The sequence below is a fragment of the Chlorocebus sabaeus genome, chromosome 24 (genome assembly GCF_047675955.1).
Source record: "Chlorocebus sabaeus isolate Y175 chromosome 24, mChlSab1.0.hap1, whole genome shotgun sequence".
Lineage (NCBI taxonomy): Eukaryota > Metazoa > Chordata > Mammalia > Primates > Cercopithecidae > Chlorocebus > Chlorocebus sabaeus.
In genome coordinates this window covers 76,926,037-76,942,769 of record NC_132927.1, presented here as the reverse complement: position 1 = coordinate 76,942,769, position 16,733 = coordinate 76,926,037, and the positions used below count along the sequence as shown (strand labels likewise).

General features: G+C 61.3%; 1 protein-coding gene across 9 annotated transcripts in view; it reads left to right on the top strand.

The window, feature by feature from the left end:
- BEGAIN (brain enriched guanylate kinase associated) overlaps positions 1 to 16,733 on the top strand; it is a 50,417-nt gene that overhangs the window by 15,488 nt on the left and 18,196 nt on the right. For 2 of the 9 annotated variants that reach the window (XM_007987857.3, XM_007987853.3), the window contains exons 1-2: positions 3,292 to 3,371; positions 4,331 to 4,359. In XM_007987857.3, coding sequence (XP_007986048.1) covers positions 3,348 to 3,371; positions 4,331 to 4,359 — 53 coding nt within the window. In that variant the 5' untranslated portion in view covers positions 3,292 to 3,347. The other 7 variants (XM_007987856.3, XM_007987852.3, XM_007987859.3 and 4 more) reach the window with 6 other exon arrangements.

Sequence of the window (16,733 nt, the reverse complement as noted above, 5' to 3'; positions counted from 1 at the left end):
TTAGGGGACAGTGGGCAGCCGTGCAATGAGGCCAGAGGGTCCAGCAGAGGATTTATGTGCTCCGTTATGGGGGCCACAGCAGGACTGACCCGCATCCACAAAGGGGTTTCCCAGGGCAGAACTCTGCGAAGATACTGTGCCAGGTACCAAGGGGCTCCATGCCCTCCGGCACAAAGGCAGGCTTGAGGAAGGGACGCGGATGGTGTGAGAATGACGAGGGCCCTGCCGTGAGACCAGGAAGGATGCTGTCCAGGGCTGGGAGCAGGTGCCTCTGGCTGGGGATCAAGACGCACTGCATTCGTTCAGGCCAACAGCACCTGCTCACCACAGGGCCTCCACGCCAGGCCCTGGACACAGGGAGATGCAGCGGCAGAATGGAGGAACTCTGCTGTCAGGGCGCCACCGATGCTTTAGACGGGAAGACAGGCCCCAGCCGTGCAGTCAGGGCAGAGCATTCCAGATGCAAGGAACTAGTGCAAAGGCCCTAAGACAGGGATGGGCCAGGTGAGCCTGGGGCCAGCAAGGCAGCCAGTGTGGCCAGTGTGTGCCTAGCGAGGGGAGGCTGCTGGGCATGGGGGTCGGAGGGTTAGGCAGGGCCAGGTCAGTATTGACAAACCCCTCATGGAGGCCTGACAGGTGGCACAGAGTCACCTCCTCAACCTTGTCTGGGGAGGTCCTACTGTGTGCCAGTCTCTGTGCCCAGGTGCCGCAGGGAGGATGGCGAGGGCCCTGGCCCCAAATCCCCAGGCTCCTGCCTATAAACTGCAAATGCACAGCTGATGAGACCCATCCAGCAAAGCTGCTGTGACACTTCAGTGGAACAGATTTCTGTGACCGGGCCCAAGGCCACCCTGGGAACAGAGCAGCGGAGGAAAGGGTGGACGGGCATGTTTCTGACCTGGGCAGCCCTCCCGACACTTGTAAGAAAAGGAAGTAGGAGGTGGGAGGGAGGCAACCAGGAGCTCCACAGGGCTCAGCCCATGCAGGGATGGGCACATCATCAGGACCCAGATGTCCACAGGTGGGAGTGAGGAGAGAGCAGGGGCCAGTGGCCAACAGGCAGGGCTCCTGTGAGGGGTCAGGAAATAAAGGTGGCTGCTGGGCTGGACCACCAGAAAGAGGTAGGGACTTAAGGCAGACATTGGGGAGAGGTGTGTTGCAGGAAGAGGCAGTGGGTATGAGTGTGATGGGACAGTGCCCAGAGGTGGGGAAGTACTGTGCCCTGAGGACTGTGCCCCGAGAGCACCCAGTGTGCACCCTGTGTTCCCAGTCTCCCTGAGGGAGATCCTGCCCCCTCAGTTCACAGTGGGAACCCTGGACACCCCACAGACTCATCCTCATGGCCCCCACCCACTGGCCCAAGACCCAGGCAGCACCACCGTGCTCCAGCCCATCAGGCAGGCCTCGGCTAACCTCAGGGAACTTGAGCAAGCCACTTCATGCACTGGCCTCGGTTTGCTCACCCATAGCAAGGGCCTCACAGAAAATCATCCAGTCCTGTGGTCAAGGAACGGCTGAATCAAAACTTGCACCCGGGGTGCTGGTCCTGTGCAGACGCCTCATGGGAGACTGTCTCCGAGGGCACAGCACCTCGGCTGGGGAAGTTTCCCTGCTGTCTCCTCCCTAGCCACCCACAAAGGTGCCTGCATCACTCCTGCATGGAGAGCGGCAAGCACAATCCGTTTTTTAGTCCCCCCGCCCCTGCCAAGTGCTGGGCTGGTCCAGGGACACAGAGCTGGAACAGAGTCCTGTCTGTCAGGTGTGGTGGTGAACTCAGTGACTCCACTGAGTTCCCACAGAGGGCCGCGTGGAGGACACAGCCTTCAAGGGCGAGGGCAGTAGTTGTCCCGAAGGCTGTGGTTGGCCCGAAGGTAATGGGTCAGAGGAGGATTTGAGCTGCAGTAGCATCAAAGCCAGGCTTCAGGCTCCGGAATAGGCGAAGTGCAGGGGCTGCCTGTTCCCTGGCTGTCTCTTGCCCTGCCCAGCCCCCACCACTTAACCAGGGCAGCTCAGCAACCTCCCCCGCCTTTCCCCCCAGTTCCCTTCTAGGGGTGGGGGGAATTCCCATACAGGCCTTTTAGAAGGGCTGAAACATTCAATGTAAATAATTAATGCTAGATTTTTTAAATTAAATTTTAATGCATTCATATTAATTATAGACAAACTCCCTGGCAGGTCATTCGCCGTGAGTGATTGAGGCAACCAGAGACAGCCTTTGGGTGGGAAAGTCTCCTGAGCAGTGGGGTCCAGGTGCAGCTGGGCCCCTTCACCTGCGGGATCTCCAGCAAGCCTCTTCTCTCTCGGAGCTTTGCTCCTGCATGGGAGGTCCGAGGCTTTCGCAGTAGAGCTGTGGTGAGGAGCGCTGTGATGTGTAAGGGGCGGTGGACATTATTGTTATGACTATCGTGGCCATTCTGCTGAGGGTGGCCTCCCAGGACCAGAGGAGGGGGTGGGGGTCTTCCTCATTAGCCCCTGGAGAGCAGAGCTTGCTTTGTCTGCTGTCCCCTCTCTGCTGGAGAACTTAGCCCAGAGCGAGTGAATGAGTGGGTGGTGTTGGTGGATGGAGGAACACTTGGATTTCTTGGGTTTGGTTTGATCCTGGTTCAGGTCTGACCCTCTGAGCGGACGGCTCCTCCCACCCTGCGCTGGCTCAGCGCAGGCCAAGCTTGCTGGGTGCTGGGGGTGTCCTGGTGAGAACACAGGGCTCCTGCCCGGGAGCTCACAGCCAGGAGGGGAAAGGGCCGGGAAAGACAGGCTCCAGTGCCGTGGGATCCAGGCATGCACTGTCCGTGTTTATTGAGCGCCTGCTGTATGCTGGGACCTAGCATGGGGACCCGGAAAGGTGGGCTTGGGGAAGAGAGCGGTGTGGGGGTCGCGTTGGCCGGCGGCAAAGTCTTCCCGGGCAAACTCCTTGTCTTGCAGGAGAAGGGATTATGGAGGGGTCCAGGCTCGTGGTCTTGGATAACTTTTAGAGCGTCTGGGGAGGGGAACCGCCATCCAGGCGCCTTGGGGATCCCTTCCCCTGAAACTCCTTCCCCCACCCCAGCCGCTCCGCAGCCCACGGGTGCTGAAGGGCAGTGGAGCGCCTTGTCCAGCTGCCTCCCCCTTCCCCCCAGCTTTCAGGTGAGGAAACTGAGGCCGGGAGAGCGCCGGAAGGCGGGCCCGAGCACCCGGGAAGTTGGTGGCCGAGCCTGGCCGAGGCCCCCGGGCCAGGCCTTCTAGCTTGGCGCTGCGGCCGGGCTGCGCCCTCGCCCGGCGGGGCGGTGGGGGAGGCGGCGTGGGGCCCGGACCCGAGCGGAGCGCGCTCCCGGCGGACGCGGCGGCGGCGCCTGGCGCGAGGGGCCGGGATGGGCAGTCATCAGTCTTCCCAGGTCTGTCGCGTGGTCCCTGAGCTCGGACCCCCGTCCCCCTTGAGTGCCAGTCACGGCACAGAAAGACGGGGAAAGCCCCGGGGAGCGGCCTCTCCCGGGTAATAGAGAGCCCGCCCCGTGCCCCCCGCTCCACGCAGGAAGTGCGATCCCGCCCGGGCCGCTCGCGGTCCCCGTCGCTCGCCCGCGCCCGCAAGGTTAACGGCGGCCGGTGGGTCCCCCAGCCCGGCGCGCGGAGGGGCTGCCCGGTTGCGCGGGGCTGGGCAGGGAGGGTCTCCAAGCCGCGCGCGGGCGGGTCTGCGCAAGCCTGGCAGGGAGCCCCGCCGGCGAGCCGGGCGCTCACGGGTTAATCCCTGGGGCCCGGGAGGGGCGAGCCAGGCCCAGAACCCCAGAATCTGAGGGCAGCGGGTCCCTGATTGAGGAGTCGAGGCTCCAAATGCCATCACCCTGGGATTGTGTGAGTGTCAGGTTCTGCAATCCTGCACGGCCCCGAATTCCCCAACATTCTCCGACTCGGAGATTCTGAGATTCCGGGGCTCGGCTTCCTCCGGGAGGGAGCGCGGGGCAGGAAGGGTTAACGGGCGGGGCGCGGGGAGCAGCGGGGCCGCGGCCGCCGGAGAGTTAACGGGGACGGGCCGAGTCCCCCTACTCCGGGCGAAGCCGAGATCGCCCCTGGCCGGGCCATCCCGGGCCGGCCCCCTCTTCGCCCCGGGGGGCGTAACTCAGCGCGGGGAGCGCGGCGGCCCGGGCTGGCTCACCTGTTACTCGGCCGCGGCCCGGCGCGCCCACTGAGTCACGGGGGCCGCGGCCGGGACTGGGGGCTGGGGACACGCAAGGCCGGGCTTCCCACGGACGGGGCCCCGCGGGGTTGCCCGGCCGTGCCCGCTGCGCCCGGCTCTGCCCGGCGTGGCCGCGGAGCGCACGCCTCCTGCCTGCTGACCCTCTCGTTTGGTTTCTCGCAGGCCTCTGCCGCAGACATGGAGAAACTCAGGTGAGTGGAGCGTCTCCCGTGCCGCGGTTCGCGGGGGCCGGGGCGGGGGTGAGGGCGCTGGGGAAGGCGGGGGAAGGGGGCGCCACCCGAGCGCACCCCACTGGGCCCGCGGGCGGCCTCGGCGGGGCTGTGGGCCAGGTGCGTGTGTGTGGTGCGTGTGTGCGCGCTGCGAGGCAAAGGGGAGCCCCGCGCGGGGGCTCCTCGGCCGGCCCGGGCCGCTGCGGCGGGGGCTGGGGCGAGCGCCACTGAGGGCCGGGTCGCCCCCCACCCGGGGGCCGCCCGGTCCTGTGCGGTCCTCAGTGCGTCTCTGCACCCTGCCCTGGACTCTCGCTGGTCCCCGGGGACCCTTCGGGCTCCGTTCGTGCCGTTCCGCACCGCCCCGGCGCTGGCTCTCCCCCCACCCACCCCCACCCCACCCCACCCCGCTGACTGCCAGTTGCCTGGCTCTGAGCTTTTAAGTGTCCGCCTCTTGGGGGCGGGGGTGGGGGATGGAGTCCTCGCGGCTGGACCAGGCAGCCGCGTCTTGGAGCCATTTTGGGGGAATCCCGCGACTGCTTCTGGGGAGTGTCCCCCGCGGCCTCCCTCCCGATGCTAAACTTTAAGCCTCGGTAGACTTCACGGGGCCACCTGCACGGCAGGCCTAGGATCAGTCCGTTTGAATATTTGCCACTTCCTCAACGACTTCCCCTGGCACCCTGACCCCTACTTTGGGAACACCCCTCCCGTGGTGTTTTCCTTCCGGAGCCTGAGCCGAGGCGTTGTGTGGGCGGCAGGCCCAGCTCCGGCTGCTGGGTTTCAGCACTGTCTCCCCTGGCCTACAGGGTCTCTGTCCTCGCCACTCCCTCCCGAGGCCAGAACGGGCATCCTGGGGAGGAGGCCAGGTAGAGGAGCACCCCCCCCTCAAGGAACAGAGCCCCAGCAGAGCCCGGGCTGGGCCCAGGTCTAGGGGAGAGGGGCCCTGGGCCCTGCCAGCTGACCCTTAGTGGTGTGGGCAAGTGGCGTGGAAATACCCAGGTGGGAGCCTGGGGACAGGTGGGCTCACACAGAGACCCAGGGTGGACTCTCAGAGCGGGGCAATCTCCTGGGCCACGGAGCTGATGTGCAGCCCCCAATGTGGGTCCCACAGGGACAGGACCCACATGTCTTATGCTGGGAGGAGGGGTACAGTCTCAGACCCCAAATACCTGATACCCCAGCCAGGCCCACCTTGTCATGGCCAAGGTCCAGGTGTAGGCAGTGAGGCTCAAAGAGCCTCTGGCTGTGGTCACACAGATGACCTCAGGCCCAAACCCAGGCTCTGGCCCAGGCCTGGGCCCTTCCCTGGCGCCCCACGTCGGCTGTCATTTCACCACCTGGGTTGTACTGCTTATGGGGGAGGGAACACTGCTTAACTCAGCTGAGACTTGAGGAAAAACTTAGCACTCATGGGGTGTCCTGAGGCCAGCCTGGGGGTTCCCCGCGGTGGTTCTCTTTCTCTTTCCCTCCTTCCCTGTGCCCGGCCAAGGCTCTCTGGCACTCACTTCTGTGTGCCAGGCACTGAGGACAGAGGCATGACCCCGCCCAACTGGGTGCACAGGTAGGCAGGTGTGCCAGGGGGGCGGAGCTGCTGCCTGAGCTGCTGATGGCATCAGTGTTGCTGTCTCAGGTGGGCTGAGGCTTCCCTGGGCTAAGCCATAAAGGCTGGAGGCAGTGGCCAGGGCCTGGGCTCCTGGGCTGCCCTGGGCCATGTGGCCTTTCTGGAGTTGCCAGGGGTGGTGGTTGGGCAAGGACTCCTAGAACTGGGGAGGGGTCTTGCCCTCCTCTCCCTCTCACCCAATTAGTGTTCTCAGAGTTGCCTGAAGGGCTTTTCCAGAATCTTCCCTCCTGGTCAGTGTCAGGGCTGTCCCAGTGGGTTTCTGTCCTGCATTTGGTGCCCGGGATTCAGAACCAAAAGCCCAGGGAAGTGGAAGGGAAGTTGGTCAGCATGGCTTCCTGCAGGGAAGGGTACAGGATTTGGGGTCTCACAGACCCAGTCACTGGCAAAGTCCTGGCCCTGGTTGGGCCTCAGTTTTCTCCTCTTTAAAGTGGGTGTCCTAACCACAACCAGGTTGCAGGGATGTTAGGTGCCATGAGCCCCTGTGGTGGACGCATCTCTCCTGGGACCTGGCCCAGAGCAGGCCCAGGTAGAAGGTCTCTGGGGAACATCAGACCACACAGTGGTCATAGTGAAGGGGTCCTGGGGGTGTCCAGAGGGATGACCCTATGGTCGGTCCTGCCTCCCGGCTCCTGGAGTATGGGGTCTGCACATCACAGGCTAGGTCTATGGGTCTGGAATGAACTCTGAGAGCGCTGGTCCTGGCCCCCTTCTCTCCCAGATCCCCCAGGGCCTGGAGCTGGGACTGACTCACGGGACAGTCCTGTAAATATCTGCTGAAGAGCAAAAGGACCATGTCACCTGGTGGCACTGTGGCCCTCAATGGCTCCCTTTGGTGGGCAGGTGTACATTGAGGGGTCTCTCTTCCCTGGCCCCTCCGGCCGGCTGCCCCCTCATGCTGTCGCCCTGCTTCCACGTTCCCCACAAGCAGCCACCTTCACGCCCCTGCCTTTGCCCACCTGGTCGCCGCTGTAGAGAATGCCCTGCCCCTTCTTGTCCACATGACAAATTCTGTCTTCCCTGTCGCCTTTTCCCTGGCGTTTTCATGACACTCTTGCCCCTCCCTCCCAAGGGTACTCCGGCCCCCTCTGGGTACCGGCTCTGTGAAGAGACCCAGGTTGACCCCAGTGCCGGGGACAGAGGCCCACAACAAATCCTCCTAGGCCAGTGGACAGAATACAGAAAGGGTTTGCCTGGAATGCGCTGGGGTCCCAGGTTATGAACCCTGGCCTGGAATATTGGGAAGAGCTTCTTCCTTCCAGGAAGCAGGGACACTTGAGCTGAGGCATGAAGGATGAGTAGGAGTTTCCAAGGATAGACAGGCTGCCCTCCAAGAGGCGCAATGGCCTGGGGGCTGCCCAGAGCAGATGTGTTTAGGGAAAACAGATGTGGGATGGGGAGTGGAGGTCAGTGGGGCTCCCACTGACACCTGGGCTGTCCTCTGTCCTCCCCAGGGCCCCAGATGGGCACCCCAGAGAATAGAGCCTGGGTCTGGCCCCTGGTGTTCTGGCAGCCCCAGTGCCTGGCAGAGGCTGGCACACAGTAGGGCTCCCACAGGCCAGGGGGGCACACGGTAGATATGCAGCCACACCATTTGATGGCCTGGCTCTTGTCCCTTGACCCTTGCTCAGCCACGCTCAGCTATCCTGCCTCCAACTGCTTGAAAAACTATTCTTGTGACACTCAAATATTTATAGATATTACCAAGTCCCGGCTGGCTCTCTGTGTGCTCAGAGCCGCTGCGCCTCTAATCCCTCAAATTAATCCCCTCCTCTCCCTCCAAACGGGGTCCCTCCTGCCTGCCTCCTGCAGTGTGCTGCTGGGCAGCCCCTTTTTCTGCTTGGCTTCGGTTCCCTCCTCTGCGAAACAGAGAAGTGGGTCAGTCGCCTCTCATGGCTCCCGGGGTGCCCAGAGCTACTTCTGTTTGGTGTCCACATTTTCCCCCCAAAATAGAACTTTTCAAAGTCATGAACTGTGATAGGCCTGCAGAGACATTAACAAATATCCATACAGTTCAGCGGTTAAGTTTAGAACGACCACCTGGCGACCACCACTGTGTCAAGGAGTTCAACGTGGCCAGCCCCCGAGATCCCCTAAGACCCTTCCCCAACGGCAGTCCCGTCCTGCTCCTGGCCAGCCCCTGAGATCCCCCGAGACCCTTCCCCACAGACAGCCCCGAGCGGTCACGGGGACGCCGACATTGTGCTCAGTGGTTCCTTGGTGTACTCATGGTTCTGCCACCTGAGAGGGCATCCCCAGCAGAGATGATTGTGTATGGCCTGCTTTGGGACCGCATACCTGGATTCCGTCAGCCTGTGCTTTCGGGGTGGCTTTTTTTCACCTAAACTATTCTGTTTGTGAGGGTCCCTTGTGGTGGTAGGTGGAGCTACAAGTTGCTGTTGTCATGGTAAATTGTCTTCCTGGTGGCTTCCCTGCAATCCGTTCGTTCCCTGGCAGACTGCTGGGAAGTGTGCAGCCTGGGCCAACTTAGAAAACTCCTGCGCGGGTGTGGGGATGTGGGCTGCGATTCTGGGCGTGCACCCTCAGTGGAACCTCCGAGGCACAAAGTGCGCATAGGGTCAGCTCTGGAAGATCGGGAAACGCTCTCGAAACCGCTTCTGCCCATCACCGTCCCTCCAGCGTTGTTGGGGTGGGCATAGCGCAGACTACACTGCCCTGGGTTGCTGCCCGCTGGGTTTCCTCACCGGCGAAGGCCGTGTGCACTTTCTACCAAGGTGTTTTGTGTTTTTCTCATTGGTTTGCGGGAGCTCTTCACATTGTCAGTTACACATGCAGCAGACACACCTCCTGGGGGACGCCGGCTCTCGCTGTTCACACAGTCCTTCGGTGAACAGAAGTTCTTAATTTTAATTTTGTTGAATGTTTTGGTTTTTTTTTTTGTTTTGTTTTCACTTTCTGATTAAAGCGTTGTGTCCTGTTTAAGGAACCTGCCTGACGAATTGAGGCTATTGGCTTTTCATCTACTTAAACTTGGGTTTCTCTGTGGTTAGAGGTCAAGGTTGAGCTCCTTTTTGGTTTTGGTTTTGCACAAGGACACCCAGGTGTTTGGGCCGCACTCTCTCCTTCACTCCTATGACTGGTGCTTGTGGTCCTGTCCGTGTCAGACACTTGTCCAGGCTGAGACGCTCTGCAGAAATGCCAGGCTGATGTCACAGGGATGCAGACAGATGGACAGCAGGTGGCCTCGAAGGTCCCTGCCCTGTCCCGCCCTGCCCCTCCACGCCTTCTGCCGAGGGGGCACCCTCTCCCACCCAGGCCTCCCACCTGGGCCCCGCGAGCCGTCCCTGCTGCTCTCGTTGTTCACGATCATGGATTCCACACGCATTCACTGAGCACCAGAGGCTGCTTAGGCGCTGAGGACACTGCAGTGACCGCACAGGCAGAATCTTCTAGCTGGTGGGAACAGAAAACTTTTTAAATTAAATAAATATTACGGTGACAAGTGCTGTGGAGACAAAAAGAAAGGAAGGCAGTGAGTTGGGGCACGGGGAGTGGGTGACCTGTACAGCGTGGCTCGGGGAAGGCCCTGAGTGGGTGCCACCAGGTCAAGGCACCAGGAGGTCCAGGCAGATGGAGCAGCAGGTGTACCGGTGGCCTGCAGGAAACAGCAAGGGCTGGTGGCCATGGAGGAGGGCAGAGGTGCCGTGTTCTGGATGTGTTGGAGGCTCGAGCGACGGGGTCTGCTGATGGGTGTGATGGGGGTGTGGGGGAAAGGAGGGTGTCAAAGGCAACTCCAGAGCATTGGGCGTGAGCAACTGAAAGAAAGGATCGACTTTCTTCACCTGAGGTGGGGACAGCTGTGGGGGAGGAGCGGGTTTGGGGGCACACAGGCTTGAGGTGTCCCCTTTTATTTAGCAAACCCCTGGTGTACACCTGCTTTGGGCAGGCCCCTGTCCTAGACAGCATCCAGGTTAGGTTCTCTGGGCATGCAGTAGGTGCTCACTGAGGGTGGGGAAGTGATTGCACTGTGGTCTGGGCCCAACAACTCAGGAAGAGGTGTCCTGGGGATGGCTGTTGAGTTTCTTTGTCCCTTTCCCCCAGGCCCCCTGCTCTGCATCTCTTGTCTCCTCCAACCCACCCACTACCCCAGCAGGCCACACCCCTCCCTGAGTGTGGTCCTTCAAGGCTCTCTATCCCACTTCTAAACTTGATCCTACTAGAGGAAGTCTTAGGGACTACTTCTCACTAAGGTGTGAATGACTGCCTCACTTTGATTTCTCCCTTTGCAGCTAGGGGCTCAGGGGATGAGAACTCAAGACACTGAAAGCTGGGGTATGAGTCTGGGAGTCACTCCTAATCTTGAGCGGCTCTAATGGTGTCAACTTGGGGGGTTGGGGTTACAGGTGGGGCCAGGGTGCCTTTGTCCCCACAGTCCAGTTGAGTTCCCATTCCTCCCTGATGGGCCTCCCTGATGGGATACGTGGTTAAGAAAGTAGACACACCTAGGTTTCAATCCCAGGTCTGTCATCACTTACTGACTGTGTGGCCGTCGGCAAATTTTTTTTTGTTTTTTTGTTTTTTTGACAGTCTTGCTCTGTCTGCCAGGCTGGAGTGCAGTCCAGGGCTCAAGCAATCCTCCCACCTCAGCCTCCCAAATAGCTGGGACTACAGACAGACACTAACACGCTGGGCTAATTTTGTATTTTTGGTAGAGACAGGGTGTCGCTATGTCACCCAGGCTGGTCTCGAACTCCTGGGCTGAAGTGATCCTCCTGCCTCGGCCTCTCAAAGTGCTGAGATTACAGACACGAGCCACTGTGCCTGGCCTTGGGCAGCTTTCGGAAGCTTTCTGACTCTCAGTGCCACATCTGTAAATGGGGGTAGTAAAAGCACCTACCTAAGAAGGTGGCTCAGGGGAATCAGTGCACTCTGGGGTCATGCACTTGGCTGGTGGGCTGGGCCTTGTTGTTGTGGCCTGTCTCAGATGGCTCTGCCCTGCTTGGGCCTTGCTGCCCATCCCTTGGGTGGTGACATCATTCCCGTGAAGGAGAGGGCCTGGCAGCATGGGGCCCTCTGAGGGTCTCTGAGCTGGGGGCAGGGCCAGCTCTTCTGCACCCTAGACTGTCCGCACTTTTTCTGGGGGGCCGTCAATGGTCAGGGCAGCGGTTGGGTGCTTTAGAGGAGGCAATGCCATGTACCTGTTTCTCAAGGCTCCATGTCAGGCCCACATGGGGCTCCCCCTCCCCACCCCCAGCTACTACAGACAGAAAATCCTTCAGAGGGCTGGAGGCCTCTGGGCCTGAGCTCTGCACTGCGGACTGCCTGTCTCTGAAAGGCTCCCCCCTGTGTCTGCAGAGCAACCTGAGAGAGGCCTCATGCCCCATCCCCTGATAGACCCACCGAGGCTCTGGGGCTCGTGTGGAGGGAAGCGGAAGTGGAGGGAAGCGGAGGTGGAGGGAAGCCGAGGTGGAGGGAAGCCGAGGTGGAGGGAAGCGGAGGTGGAGGGAAGTGGAGGTGTCTATCCTGAGCAGCAGCAGGACCGAGTTGCAGGACCTGAGACAGGAAGCGGGAGATGGGGCAGGGGATGCTTGTCGGGCGAATGCAGCAGGGCCTGGGAACCAGGTCTTCTGGGCTCCTCAGCCCCACTTCCTCTGCCCCTTGTGGCCACTAGCACGGGTGATGGTCGGGGGTCTGCCAGGAAGTGGCCAGTGCCATGTCTCTGTGTCCTGGGGGTCTGGCCGGACTGGGGAAGCAGCCACTGCTGGGTCTCTGTGTCCCAGGGGTCTGGCTGGAGTGCGAGGGACTGGTGGTGGCATTTGGATGGCCATCTCAGGGAGAGGAGGCTGCCCTGGCCGCACACCACCCCAGGCTGCTGAGGTTGGACACCCCACAGGCCCCAGCCATGTGTCTGGGGGATCGCCAGTGAGGGCCAGAGGAGGCACATGGCTGGGCTTCCCTGGGCAGGGCTTTGCCAAGCAAGAGAGAAGGAAAAGAGAGGCAGGGGCAGGTAGTGCTACTGGGGACACAGGAGAACCCAAGACACAGAGCTGGGCCCGAGTCACCCTTCACCTGGAGCAGCTCTGAGGGTGTCAGCTCAGAGTACGGTGGGGCTGTCGGAATGATCCCTGGATCTCAGGAGCATCTGGGGGCTGGCTGGGGCTTCTGCCCCCATTCCTTCTTGAGGAAACTGAGGCTCTGAGAGCTTGAGTGCCAAGCTCATTACCCCCAGTGGCCTGTGGCAAAGCAGAGACTGCTGAGATTGGGGCCTGCTCAGCCACCCACCCTCTCCCGCCCACACCATTCAGCAGGGTAAAGAGTCCACAGGACCCTCTCAGCCCCCCGGGGCTGGTGCAGGGATTGGGGGATCCTCGACACTGCCAAAGGGAGGCTTAGGGAGCCCGGGCCTGGCTTCGGGAGGGAGGACAGATGCCACCAGTGCCCCCAGCTCTCTCCTTGGCCCCGGCGCCTCCCTCCAGCCCTTGCTGCTGCTGACAGCCTTCCCCGTAGCTGCAGGCTCTTCTTGGAGACTGAGTCTCGCCTCTCGAGTGTGAGTGTGAGTGTGTGTGCACACCTCTGTCTGCAGAGGCAAACGTGGAGTGGGACCAGCCAGGTACTGACAGCATCCCAGAGAGGCCCAGGGCATGGAGGGGTCCAGGTCCTGCAGTCCAGGGTTACTGATAAGTGTCTGCCGCTCTGATTAGTTTTGTGATCCCTGGAATCCCAAAAAACAGACCTCCTGCTGATCCAATTAATAAGTTTGCCCACGTCTGTTTGCAGTGGTGAGCAGGCTGGTGGGGTGGTCAAATTAGCAAAGCCAGCGTGGGTTCCTTGGTGGCCAGTAATGAAGCCAGTAATCGAAGTGCTGAACCGCAGCCCCTTCTCTCCTGGGCACTAGGGCGGGTGGCAGGTGCTGAAAGGTTCATTTGGGAGTCCCACGAGGAGCTCGTTCCTGGCTATGGGGCCGGCCCATGGCCATCTGTCTGCTCATGCTGCCTCTGCACACTGTGGGTGGGTGAGGCAGGGGCTCCAGGGCCAAGGTGTGTACAGCCCCACCCTCAGGCCAACCCCATCTTCTCCAGAGGGAGAGACGAGGGAGTAGTGATGGTGGTGCAGGCTGGTGCTGGGAAAGAGGGGCCCAGGCAGGGGTGCCAAGGAGCCTCCTGGGTCCACTGTGCAGCTCACCTTGGCTCTCAGAGACAACCCCACTGAGGCTCCCTGCTCTAGCACTGCTCTCCCACCAGAGGGACGGCCCCAAGCCCAAGCCAACTACCTGAGCTCCTTGATGTGAGCATCTCGGTCCCCCAGGAAGAGGATCAGACACTTCAGCACATGCTCAGGGCCTTCTGCCAGCTGACCCCAGGCCCACCCCTTGTCTGCACCCCCTCCACAACCCCCAGGCCCAAGGCTCTGGCCACACCCATCTCAGGGACACGCCCTGGCCCCACTGGCATGCTCCCAGCTGTGTGTCCTGCACACAATGGTCCACCTCCCCATGGATGGGTCTGACGTTGGTTTCAAGAAGGTCTCGGACTGAGAGCAGATGAGGGCAGGTGCTGGGGCCTGTATCGGGGCTGTGCGGCAGTCACGTGAGAGGAGTGGGACTGGTGTGCTGGGTGGTCCTAGAAGGCGAGGCTCCTGGTATACTCTGGAGGCAGACCCCGGGGTTTGCTGCTGGCCTGGAAGGACGGGGAGAGAAAGAGAGGAGTCAAGGATGCATCGAGGCATGGGAGAGGACTTGTCTTGCTGCAGGATGTTGGGGGAAGCTGTGGATTTGTTGGGGCGATGGGAATTCAGCTGCGCCGTGCAGATCTGTGCTGCCCATGAGACAAAGGTGAGGCAGTGGAGTTGGGGAGCCACAAATGTGGGGGCCTCAGCAGAGAGATGGTATTTGCTGGCTGGGGTTGCCACTGGTGAGTGCACACAGGGAAGGAGATGCTGGAGGCCAGATCTCTGGGACACACTGGTGCCAGGAGGCCAGGAGATGAAGAGCACCCCACAGAGGAGCCTGAGAAGGGGCAGCCGGAGAGCCCAGTGAGGGTGGGAGGTGTGGGAGCAGGGAGAGGTGGCATGTCCCTGACTGCTGAGAGCTCGGGTCAGGTGAAGGCTGAGACAGGACCAGTTCAGTGACATGGAGGAGACAAGATCCTGGCGGGTATTGGTCCTGTCCCAGCAGGCTAGGAGTAAGGAGGCAGAAGCAGCAAGATCAGACACTTCCATCGGGCGGGGAGCAGGGACTTCGCCTGGAGGGTGAAGAGAGGGTTGTTCTCAATATGGGAAGAGCAACCACGAGTTTGCCTGCCAGAGAATGACTGGGAAGTGAGGGAGAAACGGATGGTTCAGGAGCAAGGGAGACTACCTGGAGCCCACCTGCAGCTGGGAGAGGCCGGTGGCCACGGTCCAGCCCAGCTGAAGGGCTGCCTTGGCTGGTCTGTAGGTAACGGCCGGTGTCACCAGGTGTTGGGCAGATGCTGGTAGGTGGGGCACGTGGAGGTAACATCTGGGGAAGTTCCCTTTGGAAAGTTTCACTTCTCAGCAGAAAGGGAAGAAAAGGAAGCGAGGTCATCAGCCTGAGTGGGGATGGGGAGGAGGTGTTGGGGAGTTGGGAGGCAGGAGGGGAAAGTGTAAAGTCACTTTACAGGAAAGTTGGGGGGGGAATGGCACAGGCATGCCCAGGATTAATGGAGAGCGAGGCCGTCGGCCCGCCGCTGTCTCCTGCCATCCATGTGGGTGTAGGAGCCCAGTGGATGGAGAGGTGGGTTTGGCACCCTTAGTACAAGGAGGAGAGTGATGGGGAAGAGGCCGTAATGCCGTCATTGGCTGCCAACTGAGGGCAAGGCTGGTGAGGGGCTGTGAGAGCCCCCAATGGCACTGATGGAGTGAGGGGCATCCTCAGGCCTGAGCTGGAAAGAGAGGGGGTGTCAGAAGTGGGACCACACAGGGGTCCGTATGGGTGGAGCACAGTGGGCATCACAGAGGGTCTGGGAGCTGGGCCTGACTCCCCTCCCACCTCCAGCAGGGCAGCCCCTGCCATGGCAGTCATCTCTCAGCAAGCATGGCTTGTGTGCTTCTGCCCACTAGGCTCAGTGCCAGGGTCTCACACTCCCTGCCCCGATCCCTCCTCCCAGTCCTGGGCTCTGCAGGCCAATGCGCTCCCTGACCGTCTCCTCTCTGTAGGTTCTGTGGCTGGAAGAGGCCGGCAGAGCCCACGCTGGGATTGGGGGCCTGGGTTTGGCTGCCCTGACTCAGGTGTGGTGCTTTCAGCCATGAGGCTACCCAGGGCCTGGGCTCTTCGTCTAAAATCCAGGTTGAATAGAGATCAGTGGGGACAGCAGTGGACTGTGACCTGCAGAGAGGGGGCATGGAGGGATGCCCCGGGACATAGCCTGCTGCCCCAGGTGGTTCTGCCCCACCTACCCTCCTCGGACACTCAGCTGTCCCCTCACTAGGGGACAGAGTCCCCAGGCCTTCACCCTGCAGGCCTTTCCTGAAATCGCAGCTGGGAGCTCAGAGCTGGCTGCGCTCTCTTGGGGCACCTCCAGTCCTGCAGCAGGCACTGGGTCCCTGACCAGGAGGAGACAGCCCCTGTGCCCTGACCAGGAGGAGACAGCCCCCATGCCCTTGCACTGTAGGGCTGGGGTGAGGATGGAGAAAGGGCTCCTGACGGAGGGGGGAGGTCAGGGAGCCCTTCTTGGAGGAGGTGAACAGAGTGAACTGAAGTGCAGGGAAGGGCATGCTCTGAGCAGGGGGCAGCCTGTGCCAAGGTTCAGGGGTGACTCTGCAGCCACCCCATCTCTCTGCCTGGGTTGGCCTGCTCTGCCCTGGCCCTGGGCACGCCCTGGGTCTGCCCACCCTCCGAGGGCTCCCCAGGACATGGTGTTCCAGCTCCCAGCACATGGTTCTACAGAGAGAGGGGGGCATTGGGGCAGGGCTGCGGCTGCCCAATAAGATGAAGCGAGATGAAACATTTCCTGCTGCATCCAGGCAGGAGGCAGCAGCGGCGGCCAGTCAGGTCATCCTGGAGCGGAGGGTCCAAAGGGAGAGGTGGGGCCAGTGAAGGAGGGGGCAGGGAAGGGCGGGGGAGCAGGACGGGAGGTCTTGAGCCCAAATCCACACTGTCAGGGTGGCCCCAGTTGAGCTGGTGATGACCGAAGCTCACTCCTCTCCAGGCCATGCCTCCTGGCTGTGGGCCCTAGCTCAGCACCGTGACAGTCCCCTCCTCACTACATACACACCATGTACACACACAGGCACATGTATGCACGTGTCTTTCCCCCGGGACAGTCATACAACAGCGAGTGGCCGTGGCGATGACATTCAGAGTCCTTCTCTCTGTGCAGGTGGAGTCCCGGTATTGCTGCAGAGGTCAGCCACGGGATTGTCCAGGCCTGGACGGGCACGGCTGAGCCCAGAGCAGTGCCAGCAGTGACGGGCTGTCCTGTTGGACTCCGGGGCCACCGTGGTCGACCCTCCAGCCACACAGGGGGCAGAGGGCAGCTCGTCATAGTTGTCTCACTGTGCGGGAGACACACACCAGGATGGCTAAAGTGCTGCTATTGCATTAAAATCTGGCATCTCAATGTGAGGCTGGCCTGGAATGGAACCCCAGCCGGGCTATGTGACCTCCAACAGGCCCTGTTCCTTGAGTGCTGTGAACCTCAGTTTCCTCATCTGGAATGGGATGGGGTACACACCTCCCTTTCTGGGGTCTGAGGACTAAATGAATGGGTGCACACGGTGGGCAGGGGCTGGGGTGCCCCCCACCTTCTGTTGGGAGTGGTCT